Source organism: Oreochromis aureus, linkage group 16 (genome assembly GCF_013358895.1).
Source record: "Oreochromis aureus strain Israel breed Guangdong linkage group 16, ZZ_aureus, whole genome shotgun sequence".
Taxonomy (NCBI): domain Eukaryota; kingdom Metazoa; phylum Chordata; class Actinopteri; order Cichliformes; family Cichlidae; genus Oreochromis; species Oreochromis aureus.
The window spans coordinates 21,138,789-21,156,669 of NC_052957.1; the positions used below are offsets into that span (position 1 = coordinate 21,138,789).

At 40.6% G+C, this 17,881-nt stretch overlaps 3 protein-coding genes across 3 annotated transcripts; 2 read left to right on the plus strand and 1 right to left on the minus strand.

The window, feature by feature from the left end:
- The first annotated feature begins 1,109 nt into the window (after positions 1–1,109).
- Positions 1,110–4,921, plus strand: gpr45 (G protein-coupled receptor 45). Its single transcript, XM_031734687.2, has 3 exons — positions 1,110–1,683; positions 2,563–2,618; positions 3,331–4,921. The coding sequence occupies exon 3, from the start codon at positions 3,439–3,441 to the stop codon at positions 4,597–4,599; it is 1,161 nt and encodes a 386-aa protein (XP_031590547.2). The 5' UTR covers positions 1,110–1,683; positions 2,563–2,618; positions 3,331–3,438; the 3' UTR covers positions 4,600–4,921.
- Positions 4,922–6,201: 1,280 nt separating this feature from the next.
- On the plus strand, positions 6,202–8,600 carry c16h2orf49 (chromosome 16 C2orf49 homolog). Its single transcript, XM_031734684.2, has 4 exons — positions 6,202–6,344; positions 6,525–6,688; positions 7,254–7,503; positions 7,696–8,600. Exons 1-4 carry the CDS (start codon positions 6,234–6,236, stop codon positions 7,750–7,752), a joined length of 582 nt encoding a protein of 193 aa, XP_031590544.2. The 5' UTR covers positions 6,202–6,233; the 3' UTR covers positions 7,753–8,600.
- A 2,029-nt stretch (positions 8,601–10,629) lies between these two features.
- Positions 10,630–15,647, minus strand: fhl2a (four and a half LIM domains 2a). The gene is made up of 6 exons (XM_031734668.2): positions 15,540–15,647; positions 13,216–13,391; positions 12,962–13,136; positions 11,967–12,136; positions 11,633–11,819; positions 10,630–11,542 (listed from the first exon to the last, which is right to left on the minus strand). Exons 2-6 carry the CDS (start codon positions 13,369–13,371, stop codon positions 11,391–11,393), a joined length of 840 nt encoding a protein of 279 aa, XP_031590528.1. The 5' UTR covers positions 13,372–13,391; positions 15,540–15,647; the 3' UTR covers positions 10,630–11,390.
- Between the last annotated feature and the right edge of the window lie 2,234 nt (positions 15,648–17,881).

Below are 17,881 nucleotides of genomic sequence, written 5' to 3' on the forward strand. Positions count from 1 at the left end.
CCTTCAAAGGTTTGGGGGCGGGGTTTAAACTAATCTCTGACACAGCTGCATATTTAAATGGAATAAACTATTAATTTAAATTGTAAATGTTGTTCTTAAACCAGAATGGTTAATAAAAATTTCACCACATGATATTTTCAAATTATTTTTTATTTGCTGAAATAAATATATAATTCAAAGACATGTTCGGTGATTTTTCATTGTATATCAAGTTACAATTGGACATTTTAGGTGATCTACGAGGTTTAGAAATTTTGTAAAAGCCCTTTCCTGTTTCCTGTTCAGTCTGACGTCACTAGCCGTGTCTGGGCCTAAACTCTGCTGCAGGTCCATATATCAAATGACCACTGTGGCATTACTGAGAGTTAAAACACTGTCTAAAGTCTTTCATCTTTAATAAAATGATCAGCGTTCTTCTCTACCAGGTGTAACAATTGAGTTTAACATCCAGGCATCCATGAAAACGGAATTTATGACATTTAACGGAGTTAGAAGTTAGCAGGAAGTTAGCTCGCTAGCTTCCATCTAAATACAATATAGCATGTCCTGACTGCAGGGGTTTAGAAACAAATTCAAACGTACAGCTCTGCTATCTCTTCCAACATAAATGAAGACAGAAAACTAAACAGCAGTGACGTTTGTAGGGTTACTGAAGTTTGGCTAGCTGGTATATAATGATGTGCTACGTGACCGCTAGCGACACAGCTATGTTAGCATAATATAAACAAGCTAACTTTTTTTCCACTCGATAAAAGTTAACGTGAGTGTTCTCAGTGGTCAGGAACAAATGTAATCGCATGGCAGGATGCTGTAAACGGACCAAACTTCAGCCAGGAGAACAACTGAGATAATCCATCCACAATACGAGGTTAGTTATTCATATACTGCTGCATGGGCTGTGCTGTAGTTACATCGTAAGGTTTTAAAAACTGAGCTTAAATAAATGATTAGCGGTAATAAAAGCCGAGGGAGGTCAACGGTGATCACTGACTGTTTAATGAGCTTTTTGAGATTAAATAGAAGAAAATACAAAGCATTAAACATGTTAACAACACAAAAGCCATATTAAACGCAGGCTACTTTAGGCCCGGAAGTAGGATTCGTCGCGTCATCACTGAACAACCGGATAGCAGTGAGCTTTTTAAAACGACCCATTCTTTCACAAATATTTAAGGCAAACTACATGGCTCAGGGCCTGACTCTATAGGAAACGCCTGTGCCAATGGGACTGATAACAATAAATCTAAAGATGAACAGGTGTAGATCGATACTTTTGAACATTAATGTATGTCCTACTAATGTAACCCTTGGAAGTAAATAAAAAACTATTACCGTGATATGCTTCGTGTGTTTTAAAAAAATTCGTTCATTTTTTTCGGATATTCTGCACATCAGCAACTGCTCGATCCACACTATACTTACAGTTGACCGCGCTAATCGTAACAATAATAAGGATTAGGATTATAAGGATGGTCAATTTTGACACATTGCTCCTTTAAATGTGAGACCACCTGCTCCTCTGGCGTCAGCATCATCCGCAGGCGGCACGGTGGGGATCGATCGGCAGTGAAATGTTCAAAGTGGGATATTTTTGGAAAACCTCAGCAGGCACCGGAGGAGAGACACCGTCACCGAGCTGACTGGCTCGACCAGAGACAAGTATACAACCCGGTAATAGTCAAGGTAAGTCCCGTCAGCGCCTGCAGATGTTCATTTATGGTTCATTGTGTCGGGCAGTGCGCAGAGAAAAACAGGGCGTTGTGTCTTTGGCGTGTAATATATGCAAAATTTAGCCTGTTGCGACGGGCCAGTGTGTGAAAGCTGTTACATGTTAAGGCAAGAACAGGCTGTACAGGCTGGGTGCAGGAGCCATGACAAGAGAAAAAGAAAGAAATGAAGAAAGGGAGAATCAGCACATGGAGATGATGGCATGGTGCAAAGCAGTAAATATCAGCTATGATCAGAGCAGCTGTAAATCATATGTACTTCATAAGAGTTTTTAGAGTATTTAGATGCTTAAGATTAGGCCACCCTGCAGATCTGCAGCTAGCAGTCAGCACAGCAGCATAATTAAGATCGCTGGTATTCAGTACAAGTAAAGGATTGAAATTATTATTGTCTTAGTAGACAGGCTGGTTTGTTTTCCACATGTGACTTTCTTCACTGCTGAAACCAAACAGCTGTGATCTGGTTTTAAGACAGAGGCGAGCGGTCAGGGAGTCTTCTCTGACTGTGAGGTTGCGTCTTGGGAAAAAAAAAAAGTCTTTCGGCGAATCATGAGATCCAGAAAATATTTTGTCATAGACTCTTGTACAAGAGATGAGAGTAAGGGCTGCTTGTTGCCATGGAGCCGCTGACCTTGTTGCCGTGGCAACAGCCGGCAACACTATGCCATGACTTGTGTGTTTGTGCGTGTGCCAGAATGTAGCTACAGTCACTAAAAAGGCATATTTTCACTTTTCCTGTCTGGATGGGCCCACGATCTGAAATCACGTGGCTCCTCTTTTATTTTAGGTTATTTTATCAACTATGCAGCATATTTACAATTTTGATGTGTTACAGGGACTCGAGACACAACTGAAGCCACACATCTTTTTTCATCAAAGATATCCTGAGAGGTAAATACTCGAATGAATGTTAGCTTGGTTACATTTTGCTGATAGGATGCTGAAATCAGAGTAGGTAAGTAAGGCAACAAAGCATGGGGTAGTGGACCCCTAGGCCCAGGTGCTAGATACCTGTCCAGACTGGAGGGCTGCATGGGGGCTGTGAATGCCATAGTGACCTCAAAACAGCCTTAACTCTAAGTCTCTACACTCTGGTCCCTCGATCGGCAGCAGGAAGTAAAAACTGCGGCCCTCTTGAAGAAAGTTCTGTTTCATCACAAATGTGTCACCATCTGTAGCATTAACCAAGAGCGAGATTCTGCTAAGCTGACAGTTGACTACACCCTGGGTGATGTGTAAATGTGTGTATTTCTATTCATGTGTGAAGCAGCTTGGCTGTTAATCATCAACCTCAGCGAGGCCGGTGAACGACACATCTCTGTCCCGTGTGGCTTTAACTCTTAGTGTGGTGTGTTTCTGGGTTGATCACATTTAGTGAACGTCATTCCTCCTCTCACTATTTCATGTTTACAGTTATCACTGACTAATAGATCAGTTATTAGACTCCCTTTTTTTCTATTGTTTTTTGGCACATTTATCACAGCTTCTAAAGAGACCATCCATTAAAATCTCTGATTCATCCTACTAATGTGTTTGACTGTTTTTCTTTTTTATTCACAAATGCCTTATGTGAATGTTTTTTTGTCTTTTTTTTTAATCATAGGTATTCCAATGGAATCTCAAGTGCTGGAGGACAGCTTTACCTCTGAACCACGGGCATAGCCAGAAATGTTCATCTTTTCTGGTCTCATATCCCTGAATAATCGCTGCTATGGCTTTTTGTAATGAAAGCTTCATGGAGGAGTGTAACTGCATGGACCCGAACAGCGTAGAGGAAACGTCAGAAAGCCTCCCTTCAGAAGCTACGACTCCTCTCATATCAGTCACTCTCCGTGTGACCCTGGCAGCCATAATGATCTTTATGATTACTATCGGTTTCCTCGGCAATGCGATCGTGTGTCTGATTGTTTACCAGAAACCTGCCATGCGTTCTGCTATCAATCTCCTGCTTGCCACTCTGGCCTTTTCAGACATCATGCTCTCTGTGCTCTGCATGCCCTTCACTGCAGTCACCGTGGCCACTGCAGACTGGAGCTTTGGGAGCGGTTTCTGCCGCGCCTCCATCATGCTGTACTGGCTGTTCGTCCTGGAGGGGGTGTCCATCCTCCTCATTATCAGTGTGGACCGTTTCCTGATCATTGTGCAGCGGCAGGACAAACTGACCCCGCACAGAGCTAAACTGTTGATCGCAGGTTCTTGGGTGCTGAGCCTGTGTGTGTCCCTGCCGTCTGTGGTTGGGTGGAGGGCGGGTGCGGCAGGTATCGGGGGCGCCTGGGCGCCACAGTGTGTGCTGGGATACAGCGAGTCCCTGGCAGACCGTGGATACACAGTACTGTTGGCTGTAGCGGTTTTCTTTGTGCCATTTACTGTCATGCTGTACTCTTACATGTGCATCCTCAACACGGTGCGCCGCAACACCCTGCGCATCCACAACCATACCACCGAGCATTCCTGTCTGCCAGCCCTAAACCAAGTCAGCAAAATGAGACTTACCGGGCTGCAGCGGCCGCCTCAGGTCAAGGTGGATATGAGCTTCAAAACCCGAGCCTTCACCACCATCCTCATCCTCTTTGTTGGTTTCTCAGTGTGCTGGCTCCCTCACACCATCGTCAGCCTGCTGGCCGTGTTCAGCCGGCAGTTCTACTACAGCTCAGTCTTCTACCCCATCAGCATAGGCGCTCTGTGGCTCAGCTACCTGAAGACAGTCTTCAACCCCGTCATCTACTGCTGGAGGATCAGGAAGTTCAGGGAGGCCTGTCAGGAGTTCATTCCGAAAAGCTGCAGACTGTGTCCCAGAGTGCCGGGCAGGAGCCACAGAAGAGTGAGGCCCAGCAATATCTATGTTTGCAGTGAGACACAGTCAGCTGTGTGACACAGGGACGAACCCCAGTGCAGTCTATTGTTTTTAACTTTTTGATAAGCAATGGGATGTTACTGAAGTTCCCTTTAAAGTAATAAAGTTCTTGTGAACAAAAAAATGTTACCACGAGAGCAAATTGGTTTTAACTTTATTGAAACTGGAGCATTTACAGTCCCATGACTCCCTCCTGTTGGGGAAGGTCATGTGAAAATCACAATTGCTGACAACTGAACTGATCTGGTGGTGACAATCATTTGTCTGCTGTTTTAATAAATAAAGTCAAAGTGTTCACTCAGCTTCATGGCCACGTAAGCTTCTGAAACATACTGACATTAAAAAAAAAACCAACAGTTTTTTATCTTCCATTTTTGCTTTATTTTTCTGTTTCCTGTGCTGTCCCTGAGCTGTTATTTTGTTGTTTCATTAGTCTGAAGCTGTACCGTTGATAATAATTATGTTGTCAGTTATGTGCTAAGATTCAGAAAAACAAAAACAAATTACAGTATTGATGTTTGGTGGTGTTCTCAGATGAAAGTCAGACCGCTGTTAAAAAGTATTTGATGAAATTTGTGTAGAAACACAGCCCTCTGTCAGCTGATTCATGAGTCTTAATGTTTCTGTTATAGAGGAATGAGTGTTAACTGCATTATCATGTCACATAAGATATGTAAATAAATATAGTTTTGGATTAAAGTTTCTTTGACTCTCTTCCTCTCTAACGATAAAGCATGTAGAACGAGTAAGCTCATTACATTAAAAGAGCAAGCCCTGCACAAGGGCATTATTTGTAAAGGGCCATGACAGTGACATAGTTTTTTTAATGTCACCCCCGTGTACCACCCCAGAGGATTAAACAAGTCAAGTGCAGACTTTCAGCTTGACTGCTGATGGAGGTAGCAGGATCAATTGTGAAGTAAACAGGGCTATACTCTCTGCTGCAGAACTGATCGTACAGATCAAATGCATAATGAACCAAAGCATACTGCAAACCAAATGTTTCCCATGGCAAAAAAATAGGATATTCTTCAAGTCAGTCAACTGATCTCAACCTACCAGAGCATGCTTTAGGATTATGAAATGCAAAAAAGTATTTTCATCTAAGAATTAAAAATAAGATCCACATGAGCCAAAACAACATTTTTTAAACATTCATCTTGGTATATAAAAATGTGAGGAAATAACTCACAATACCAAACCAAAAAGTCCAAAACGTTTATTTTTCTATTACTTTTCTATTACTTTTTATTATTGCATTTATTATTGATGGCTAAATTGTCGCTTGCTAATGTTGCTGGGTTTAGTCTGAATTACACGTGAACACCACAGAGTGAAAAAACAAAAATAGAACCAAACAAACCAAAAAAATAATGATGCTCATCAAGGTTATTATTGTTAAGTAACACTAGACTAAAACTAGATATGAAAAAAAGTTAGTTAACTAAAATAAAAATAAGAAATAGACTTTTGAAAGTAATAAAATTAACTGAAATAAAATAAAATTAGAGGTAAATAACCACTACTAATAAATACATGCCAAATATTTAAACGGTTTTAAGTGTCTAAAACCAGTAGGAGGCAGTAATATTACTGTAATCTCAAGGATGCAAACTGTCGTATACCTCCAACAGCGAAGAAGAAAATCAAACATGGCGACTTCCACGGGGCAAAATGGAAAGGCTGCTGGTACTTCTGATGCGGATCTCTTGCTTCACCCTGAGTTGTTGTCTCAGGACTTTATGAGGCTAATTTTAAATGAGGTAAGTCGGTGTCTTAAAATGAGCTCTAGAAATGTCATTTGATGCGAGAATAAATGAAGAATGCGGAAATGTTAGCATGCAAGCTAAGAAGCGAGACACCTCTCTGGTTACTCTTTAAGTACACTCAACTCGAGGCGCTGCTTGTGATTTTTAAAGTGGAGGTATTTTTCTCTGAATTAGAAAAACGTGAGTACCAGAGACTGTGGGAGCAGGGACCAGCTCACAGAGCTCTACCTGCGGCATGTCATCCCTCTGCCGCAGAGGACTTTACCCAACACCCGCTGGGGACGGAGGATGGAGAAGAGCCGAGGGAGGCAAACGCCGGCAGCTCACCGGGCAGACAAGTATGGGTCCACAGCTTCAGATATTTAGTAATTTCATGTGCAGTTTTAAGCTGTCTGCATATAGATAATTTGACTATGATGTTAGAATTTGGACCAAATAATTTGCCCTGTTCTATGAAAGGCGAAACGAATGTGTTATAACTATTATTTCACTGATCAGTCCACAGACGTAACAACTCTGTGACAGGCTCCAGGACAGATGCACTATATTGCTAAAAGTACTTGCTCATCTGGCTTCACACATATATGAACTTAAGTGACATCCCATTCTTAAATCATTGGTTTTAATATGATGTTGGTGCACTTTTTTCAGCTATAATAGTTTCTGTTCTGGTTGAAAGTCTTTCAGCAAGGTATAGGAATAAAAATGCATGAAAATAAAACATATTCAAAAGTTTGTAAAACAGAAATGAGAACTTTCATCCATGGAATATATATATCAGTATCTGGAAAACACGTACAGACACAGTCCAGGTGTAAATGTGGCAAAACAAAAGAAAGTTGAAGCCTGTAATGTTAAAATAAGATTAAGGCATTTGAGAAACTGATTATTATGGTTTTTCAGCTCCAGCAGTGACCACAGTAGAAAGAGGCCTCTGATTGTGTACGATGGGAGCTCCTCTCACTCTGGCCCACTGAAAGTGAAGAAACCAGAGGGAAGTATAGTGCCAATAGGAAGCAACGACAGATTAAAACCTCCACCAGCAGCAAATCTTTCCAACCCCATCCGCAAACTCTCAGGCAACACATCTTCCTCTCCATCCAGTCAGCGCAGCAGTGACACAACAAACCTCAAACGAGAAGCAAATACGTTGGTAGGAACTTCTCTCCTCAGTTATTCATGCACAAAGAAAGTAATCCACAAGTGTTCATACTGTTTGTATGTTTGGAGATATTCTAAAGAATCTGTAAGGACATTTATAATAAAAAAGCATTTTATTTAAAAAGAAAAAAGAAAGATATGCAGTTCGTAATGCCTGTTTATGTATTATCCTCCATCGTTTTAGGGGGCACTGAAGTCTCCGGAAGTGAAGAACAAGATCCAGCATGTGACTTGGCCCTGATCTTTGGCCTCTTTTTCATACAGACCTGATGGGACCTCAAGGTCCAGCAGACAGACCACTCCTTTCCCTGTCTGTAACCTGTGGTTGCCCACTATCTTAGGTGTCCCATCACAATTTTCCCAACTCATTTATCCACAGAAAGAGGTGGAAACCCTTCTAGCTGTGGGTCAAAGCTGCTTAACTGTTGCCATTCAGTTATAAGAGCTTACGAACTGGGATAAAGTCATGAGCTTCCTTGATGTTTTCCAAAACCTCAAGTGCCCTTACCAGCATTAATCAGCAACTTGCATTAAGTCCTTTCCAAAATGAGTGAGGTGAATTATTGCTCTTTTTATTCTGTTGCTGGTTTAGGTTAAAAGGCCCCGGGGTGATGAATGATGGCTGTGTGTTCAATTGGAGGCTAAAGGATCTTATAATGTGATAACAATGGAAGTAAGCAAGAGGCAATGCAGACGTGTTATGAGACACTTCTGTTTCTTTGGTGTATTGTAAATGAATATAGACAGATCATGGTGAGCATCATGTTTTAGAAGTTGTGTGATCAGTGACTTTTTATCATTTCTGTTATGAATTCAACTGAGATTTGCATTTGTTGAGCACTACACAAGTTTTCCAGGATTTTGAAATGTCACTCTGGTGTGAGATTTTACATATGCTGCACATAACGATGGGATAAATAAAAATGATATTGAACTGTATTATTAATAGACCAGTAATTACTTGGATATAAAAAGAGCATCGCAGAGAGACAGAGTTTTTCAAAAGGACCACTTTTGTAAATACTGTTCCAAACATTAAGGGATGTTGTGCAAAAATGTAAATAAAAACAGAATGCAATGATTTGAAAATCTCATAAACCCATATTTTATTCACAATAAAATATAGAAAACATATCACATGTTTGACCTGGCAGCGTGCCACTTTAAGAAGAAAATAAAGTCATTATGAATTGGATGGCCTTAACACATCTCAAAAAGTTGGGGCAGGGCCACATTTACCAATGTGTAGCATCACCTCTTCTTGTAACAACAGTCCGTGAACATCTGGAAACTGAGGAGACCAGCTGCTGGACTTTTTGGGAGCGGACTGTCCTGTTCGTGTCTGATAGAAGATTCTAGCTGTTCAACAGTCTTGAGTCAGCTTTGTCGTATTTTTCGTTTTATGATATGCCACATTTTCCCTTCTTGTTTTCATAACATCAAAGATGCAGACCTTTGAGCACATGGATAAGAAGCTGGATGGTCCCTCTCTTTAGTCCAGATGATATAGCATCCATGTTTTCCACCCCCAAAAATTCAAATTTCAGCTCATCTGACTGGCGAACAGTTTCCACTTTGTCTCGGCAATTATAAATGAGCCTTGGCCCAGAGATAAGAGCTGTGTCTCTGGATCATGTTCACATATAGCTTTTTTTTTGTTGGAATGATTAAGCTTTAACCTGCTCTTGTGGATGCCATAGGGAACTGTGTTTACAGACAGTGATTTCTGAAAGTCTTCCTGAGCCCGTGCAGTGATCTGTGACAGAATCCTGCCTGTTTTCAATGCAGTGCTGCCCGAGGTCGCGAAGATCACAGGCATCCAATACTGAGTTTTCACCTTGTTGGTGTGCACAGAGATTCTCTGAATATTCTGCTGATATTATGTACTGAGATAATGAGAAACTCTTCACAATTTTACATTGAAGAACATTACTCTAAATAGACTGATGCAAAATTTGTGAACACAGTTATTTGCAGATTGGTGAACCTGTGCACAGCTTTACTTCTGAGAAGTTCTGCCTCTCTAAGATGCTCCTTTTTGTATACCAGCTTATGTTACGATCTGTTACCAATTAACCTAACTAGCTGCAAACTAGTTCCATCACATGTCGCTGCCATTAAATTTGAATTAAGCAAGTATTTTTTATGAAATAAAAGAATGTCTCAGTTTAAACATTTGACGTTTTCTATATTTCGTTGTGAATAAAATATGGTTTCATTAAATTTCATAAAATTTGCAAATCATTGCAGTCTGTTTTTATATTTTTGGGAATTGGGGGTGTTTTTATTAAAAAAAATCTAAAGCTAATCTTCTCTATATGAACAAATTAACACAAATTATTTAAACCAAAAATACAAGTTAAACAACACTATGCAAAGTTTTAAAAAACAAGTAAGTGTGAAAACAGTGGATTAAAGTGAAATGAAACGCTCTCCTGTGATCAGAAAAATGTAAATTTGAAGTCATACGGTATTTGAAAATCGTGCGGTAGGGGGACGGCCTGCCTTGCTGACACTAAAGAGCAAAGGCAGCATCTGTGCTTACGTTTACGTTAGTGAACATAGACTGAGCAACATCTGTGAAGGCATCAATAATGTTAAACAATACAGCGTCACATACTTGCATCCAGAAGACTTTCCGTGGAGGCCTCTTGCTTATTTTAGCCAACATTGCTGAGCCAACAGTGTAGCTTAGTAGGAAAAACGCCCAAAAATATGACCAAAGAAGCCCTGAAATCCCAACCCAAGGACGACTTTGAGAACTACAAGAATTTACCTCCTCATTTTCCAAACACTGGTACTGTGATGAGCAACACAGTGTTAAACATACCACTTAAAAACACAACAACCATTTTTTTCAATAGTTGATATGACTTGCAAATTGTATTAACATTTTACAGTTTTCAAACTTTTCAGAAACTGGGCTGCATTTGAATACCAGTTTTTAATAATTCAGACACACGAAACGAGCTTGGGCAAAACCAAGAATGCAGAACTTTTGAAGTCTATTTACTGGAGAAAAGGCGAATTGATGTTGCAGTTACTGATGTGGAGTTCATTAAAAGACACCGGAAAATGTGCTTTGAATCAGTGTTTGTTATAAAAAATGAATTCAATAAAAAAATTAAGGATGTTTATTGATTTAATTATGTTAGAAACTTCACAGGCTTTATGTGTCATGTTTGACATGATGTTCAACTGAACATTGGGGTAAAACTGAATGAAATGATAAAAATCTTCCACCGAGCAATCTGTAGTGCTTCTCTAGAACAGTTTTAATCTTTTCTCATTTTGACTTGGCCATTTTTAATTTTTTTTTTGTTTGTTTTTTTGTTTTTGTGTTATGTTTAGAAATCCTGAAATCATCTTATTTCATGCAGAATGTATTTATTTATATTTTTCATCTTTCATGCAATTTATTCATATTTATTCCGTTATAAGAATAAATATGCAATTTTTATATTTAAGTGGTTAAACGTCACAAAACCTCTAATTACATGCACAAAGCAGTAATTACTATTATTCTGCAAAGCTGATATTGTGCAGTAATATTGTAGATTTTCTTCAGAATCCTTCATACAGTATCTACTTGGAAACATTTTCTCTTCATGAGCACATTACAGTAGATTCATGCCTACATTTATTGATTAGTAATTACTTTTTTTTCCTCAAAGAGTGAACATTTAACTTAAATTAACTCTCTAATCTCAAACAACACTGTTAGTAGCTTGTATTTCATGTACATTCATAGTAATGCTTTGTAGTAACGATGTTATAGATGTTATGCACTGTGCTCAAATAGAATTTATCAACTCTGCATCATTCCCTGATCATAAAGCAGTCATCCCGTCAGATGTAACGGTCATCACTCAGGCTGAATTAGATATCTTTGCCGCACTCTGGGCACAGGATGTCGTCGCGTTCGGTGAGAAAGCCACGGCCAACCAGGGACACGGAGCACTTCTTACAGTTGAAGCAGTCATTGTGCCACTGGCGCTCCTCAAAGGAGATGTACTTGCTGCCACCAAGACCTGAGAATATCAAGTTGAAGTCAATACAATTGACAAACCTGTTATAAATGAGCCTTATTAGGTTCAGTTGACACAGTGATGAAAGATTACCGCTAATGGGGGTGGTGCACGAGGCACATTTCTTAGCATAAAGGTTGCAGAAGCAGTTGAGGCAGTAGGCAAAGTCGTCTCTGGAGGTAAACCTCTGTCCAGACAGCTGCTGCTTGCAGCTAGTGCAAAGGAAGCAGTCCTTGTGCCAGGGCTGGTCACGGTAGGTCACCCCGCCAGTGGTGATGGGCTATTTAGAGGGAGCCGGGTTACTGCCACACTTTAGTGCCGTTACACATGCAACAATAACATGTAGTGTGAAAATGGAGACTAATGGTGAGCTACTTTGAAAGTACATTTTACTCGATATCATTGGATGTAGCAGTGGATGTGCTACCTTCTTGCAGTGCACACAATGCATGGCAAACTGCTTCTCATAGCAGGGCACGCAGAAGTTCTGGTTGTCCTTGGGGATGAAGCTCTTGGTGCCAATAGGCTGCTGGCATCGCTTGCAGGTGAAACAGGTCTCGTGCCAGCTGTTCCCCTTGTGCTCCATCTTCCTGGAGCCTTCAGAAAATAGTAAGTTTACAACTAATGATTAAATTCAATTTTGAGTCAACACAGTATACATGTTCTAGTACTCCAAAGGCCTAACAAGGTATGGTTTTATTCTATAGTATGTACCGCATGTTGCTCCATACTGACCACTGCTCAGGGTTAAGTGTATAGGAATAGGACACAAATACTTAGTAATTAGTTGTTACTTTTTTGTACCTATTAAAGTGAAAAGAAAACAGGTTTCTGTAAATGTAATGATAAAATTAATGTGTTTATACCCTATATTATTATAACTGTACTAGAGCAATCTGGACAAAATATATAACGAGCCCAACAGGACTAATGGACATGTATCGTGCCCAGCTAATCAAAAGGAAAAAAAAAGGAAATCTTCTTGTTCATCCAATGGGAAAATAGCACAAACAATATCAGTACTGTTTCGAACTTCTCAGTCTAGTTATATTAGTAGGTTTAATTGCATTTTAGCTTTAGTTAAATTACTCCACATTATCCTTATTTTTGTAGAGATCCTGCACTAAACAGGCAACCTCTAGACCTCTGAGGTGCTTTCCTACCCTCCGGGCTACAGCTCTGTTTTTCCAGCATAGAAGGTCAGCCATAACTCAGCCTACAATAGTGGATTTTATTCTCATCACAACTTTGATATAATATAATCTGCATAATCTTCTCACCTTTGTTGTAATTTCTTTAAAACCAGTCTATATAGTGAGATGGGAGACTTTTTATTTATGCAATGATCCAATTTAAAATTGAGTGACAAATTAACGTTATTTTTCTAGCTACTCTGCTGATCTTTTTCAGTTTTCTTCCTACCTGGCATGATGGTTTTCTTGCACTCATGGCACTTGGAGGAATACTCGTTGGAGTAGCACTCGGTGCAAAGGAGCTGCTCATCCTTGGTAGAGAAGGGCTTGTCCACCAGGGAGCGCTTGCACTGGAAGCACTTAAAGCATTCCTCATGCCAGTGACGGTCCTTGTAGGAAAGATCCTGCAGAAAGAGCAGCACTCTTGTTCTTGTTCTCTACTTGTTCTTGTATGTATGCATTTCTTCATTTTATATCTCTTACCCTGGTGTTACAGCCAATAGGCTTCTTGCACTCCTCACAGGTGTTGGAGTACAGGCTTTCATAACATTTCACACAGTAGGGATTTTCCTCTCGCAGAACATACTTCTTCCCAAACAGGGACTCTTTGCAGTAGTGGCAGTCGTAGCGTTCTGTCATTTTGACCTAGGATTGCTCAGCTGAGAGAGAAAGAAACAAAAGAGCCAAAGGGTAACATTATATATACAGGATATGAACGCTTATATCAAGTACCATAGAAACTTTTGCCATTTTGCTTCCCTGCTCCAATTAATCCTTGGAGCGATGCTGGGAATCATCAGAGAGCTATTTCTTAGAAATCGAACTTCCGACTAATAGCGTTTTCTAGGACGCATTAGTAGACCTGTCACTTTACAAGTTGCAGAGTTTTTCCATGCATTTCCCTCTTTCATCTTCCTCTCCCATCTCTCAGGCGTCCTTCATTTTGTGACAGATGAGAAGGTGAGCGATGAGGCGGATATAAATAACTCCTATCAGTCCTGCTTAGAGACAGTCAACTCTTGCCCCGTTGCATACCAACACACACTACGCCACTATACGCCGACCCATTTATCACCTCACCTCCAGCTGTCAGCGCCAGATCACAGTATCCCTTGTCACTGTGTGTGCGCGTCCGTGCATAAGTGGGTTTAAACGACGCTCGTAATAATGACTGTTCACAATCTGCAGCTGTTTGTGGTCTGCCTGTTGAGCTCTCGGCTATCCCACCTGTGCCTATACAGCTACTCTTGGTTAAACGAGGATGATATAAGCTATTTATTTGAGTATTTCTTTGTGGGTAAGAGAGAAGATGCATGGCAAAAAAAGGGGCGATGAAGTTCCATTCTCCAAGACAGAATTAAATACCACCTAAGATCTCACCAAGTAAAGCGGATCAAGACAAAAAACCCCTCCAGAAACCATAAGCTTAAATTCATATTTCTGCTTTGAATTGAGCTGCTCTCTGTTGTCATCCCCATAATCTTATTGCTCTTCCCTTTGATCTATTTTTGATCACCGTGGATTTCCACCTAAGTGGTCCAAAACGAGATCCGTGAGTGATTTGCGATGCTCCCCACATTCAAAAGGTTAGTATCTTTTATCTAGCTGAAGCTGAGACGTTTAATCTGCCCGTCCTTTCTGCTCTAAGCATTCTCAGACCACTCCCACATTCCCTCATTGTTTATCACTCCCACCATGACTCACCTAGCTTATATAAGGATTTATCTGACTCCTAAAAATAAAAAAAGGCTAATCTGAACTGCCGCAAATGAAAGCTCCAGCCATTCAGACATGCCATGCAGCTGTTTCCCAGCTTCTGGGGTCTCTTTGATGCTCCCCATCTGGGAGTCAACCTGAGCTACCGCGAGTTTACAGAAAAGTGAATTGTTAAAAGGTTCTTGTGTCTAAACACAGGGTGCCTTGTAGAGAACTGCTTATTTTACAGTGTTTTCATAAGATCTGTGCATGTATGGCATGCGCTGGATCATTTATATTTGGGTCTAAGAAAGTTTAGTTAGAATCAAACTGCAAAAAGGAATTGTGTGATCGCATCATAACGCCAGAAAAAGTGGAGAAAAGCTTAAAATCGCAGCCTTTTATTCATCTTTACAGATGCTAGCCTACTTTAGTGTTCTACTCTCCTGACCTAACAGTCTTGAAGGAATTCCTTTTCAGTCACATAACAACCTTGTAAGTGGACAATGGAATTAAGTGTTACACAGAATTAAACATTAATTTGATCTTAACTTGATCTAATCTGATTTGCTGATCCCCCTTCAAGCAAACTCAATAAAAAAATCTGAACCCCCATCAATCATTTGCACTTCTATGAGAGAGACCACAGTTTTTGTACAGTTTAGAAAAAGTGTAATCTAAAAACACCAAAATACTGTAAAGCCATAAAAAGCAACAGAAGTTATTAGGAAGTGGCTGGTTTAATAATAGAAAAGTTAGGTTTATGTTTTGAAGAGAAGGGAGCAGAAAAGGTTCAAGATAGCTAACCTACCCATCACTGGATCTTTTAAGGAAGAGACAATGAAGGTTTTCACTAAATAAGGAATCAAGTCTACATGAAACAGGCCGAAAGGAAAGTGAGGCGATGGAAGAGGTAGTTAAATAGTCACAATGCTCTGCAGGTGGAAGAAGGGAGAGCACGAGTAGGTGGGTGGGGAGGCAGATGGGAGGATGCCAGTGTGGTGGAGAATGGAAGACATGGTGAATGAAGACCAGTGAGGAGAATGGATAGGTGGAAGAATGGACGAGTGAATGCATGGAGAGTGGAGCAGTTGAACAGAGTTGGTTCTTACCTTCCTGTCTGAGGAGTGTGTGCCTGTGTGGAGTCTGTGGCAGACTGAGGGAGCAGGCTCCGGGTGAGCTGTACTTACTCCTGATTGCTTTACTCCACCCATCAGGGGCTAATTGAAAATGGGGGAGGGATGATAGATGTGGGGGGAGGGGTGGGGGGGTTACAAGGGGGCAGGGATTCTTTTTTGAGATGATCTATAAATACAGCAGAGCTTCACAGAGATAAACCCGAGGCCCCATTTCACTCGCTCATTTTGTCCCCAGCACAACCATGTGGCCTTTTAAGGTCACTCAGAAGTTGTTCACTTGCTCACATCCTCTCCGTGTGATTCATGTATTCACTCACTTGCGCTTCACTCTATCTTTTTTCATTATTTTTGCTTCTCCCCAGAACAGTCTTATCATATCATTCCTCCCTTTTCCAGTCCTTAGAGAGAGTTATTCCTCTTTCCCCGCTATTGTTTGTTTTCTTTCCATCGCAGTTATCCATCAGTACCACAACATTGCACTCTAACGCATATGCATACTATTGAGTAATGACACAATATTCCTGCGGCCTTCTATATACGATAGAAAAGATGCCAAGGGTCAAATGTCAAAGCTTTTTGTCCTGTGAGATTTGTGGCTACTCAAATGTCTCATCTGTTCCTGCCTCCCCATATTTACTCTCACAGGGGGACTCCACATTTATTCCCAGCCCTCCCATGTGTTGGCTACAATATCCAGACTTGCTAATGACAGACACCCACTTGTTTTCTCAGAAAATTGTAGCACTATTTTCTGATGCTGTCTAATCCACACGGCAGCCCCCCGCCACCCTCCACCCTCACCCCCTAGGCGCTTCCCCACTCTTTCTTCTGTCATTCAACGTCTCCCTTTCTCTCTGAGGCAGGTTTTCCTGACCCTGTGGTCCCTGGACACTCTCCAGTGAGAAAATGCGTCAGCAATGCTCCACTAAGATTCAAGTGTTCTATTTGTAGCACGCCATAAAGACTTTGGTGCTTAACAAAGTGTTAAATCAGTTTATGAGGGTGTTGTCTCTATGGTTATAGCCATCATGTTTATTGCCGTTTGGTTCAGCCATATCGCTGGCTATCCCATCACTTCAGCTAACAGGGATTTGTCTCAGGAGATAATCTTTTAAAACAACATTAATGATTTGCTGTAATGACTTTGTGAAAACTTTGACTTTGTTGTTGCTTCCTTTGCACCACCAGGGGGATAACTTTTGTGGTTATGTCAACAACTATTGGAGGGTTTCCCATTAAATTTGGCACTCATGTAAGCCATGGGATTCACAGATTTTTCATTGAAATCATGCTCACCACTTCTGCCTCATCGGTACTTTTACTTTAGTGCTGACCAGTAATTGGTAGATTTTAGTATACCAGTGTATTAAAACCAAGGTGAAACAGGCTAACATTGTCATTGTGAAGTTTGTGTCTTAGCATTAGGATCAGGAGGTAGAGTGGATTGTTTACTAATTGGAAGGTTGGAAGGCAAGATATGGAACCCCAACTTACGTCTGATGCATCCAACAGAGAATGTGTGTGTTTTTGTGAACAATCGGTTAAAGGTGCTTAAGCATGAATGAATGGGTGAACTGAGTTTGTAGGAGGAAAGATCTTTGAGTCCTCTAATTGAGTAGAAAAGCATTATATAAGTACCAGTACATTTAGCATTTAGCTCAAAGTTTGGGTGCAAATACTGATTTCTTACAGCTGTGGCAACCAGTTCAACTATAAACAACAACCTGGTTTATGTCATGTTTGTCTTTTTACTACTTATAGAAAGTGATCAGCCATACTATTTCAGTCACTCAGAGGTGACCTGAATAATACTGAAGGGTCTTGTCAATATCAGATATTAAGACGTGACCATGTTGCTTTGCAGCTGCCTAGCAATTGGCTAAAATGACCTGTTTTTAACCTTTGTGCAACTACAGCACCTTAAGAAAGCATGCTATTGTTTTAATTTCATGACACCAACATTTTATTAATATTTCAATAATTAAATAAAAATTGTATTATACATCCCCAGAAATGTACCAGCAACTGGCTAAAAATGACCCATTTTTAAAGAAACAGGAATCCCTCTGGCATTCATGTGGAAGTCACGTTGCCACCTACCTAAACATTTGCAAACAGAGCACCCACCTCATGGTGCTGGCAAACCCCAACCTGCCACACCCTAAAAACTGGTTAAGAACAGCTCCAGTGACACAACAAGGAATCGAGCCCCCAGACCTATTAAATGCAGATTAATAATGTAGTAAGCGCGATGGCTCTGGAGTTAGCATCGATGCATCCTGAGAGCTTTAACCTGAGTTTACATGTTCTAGATA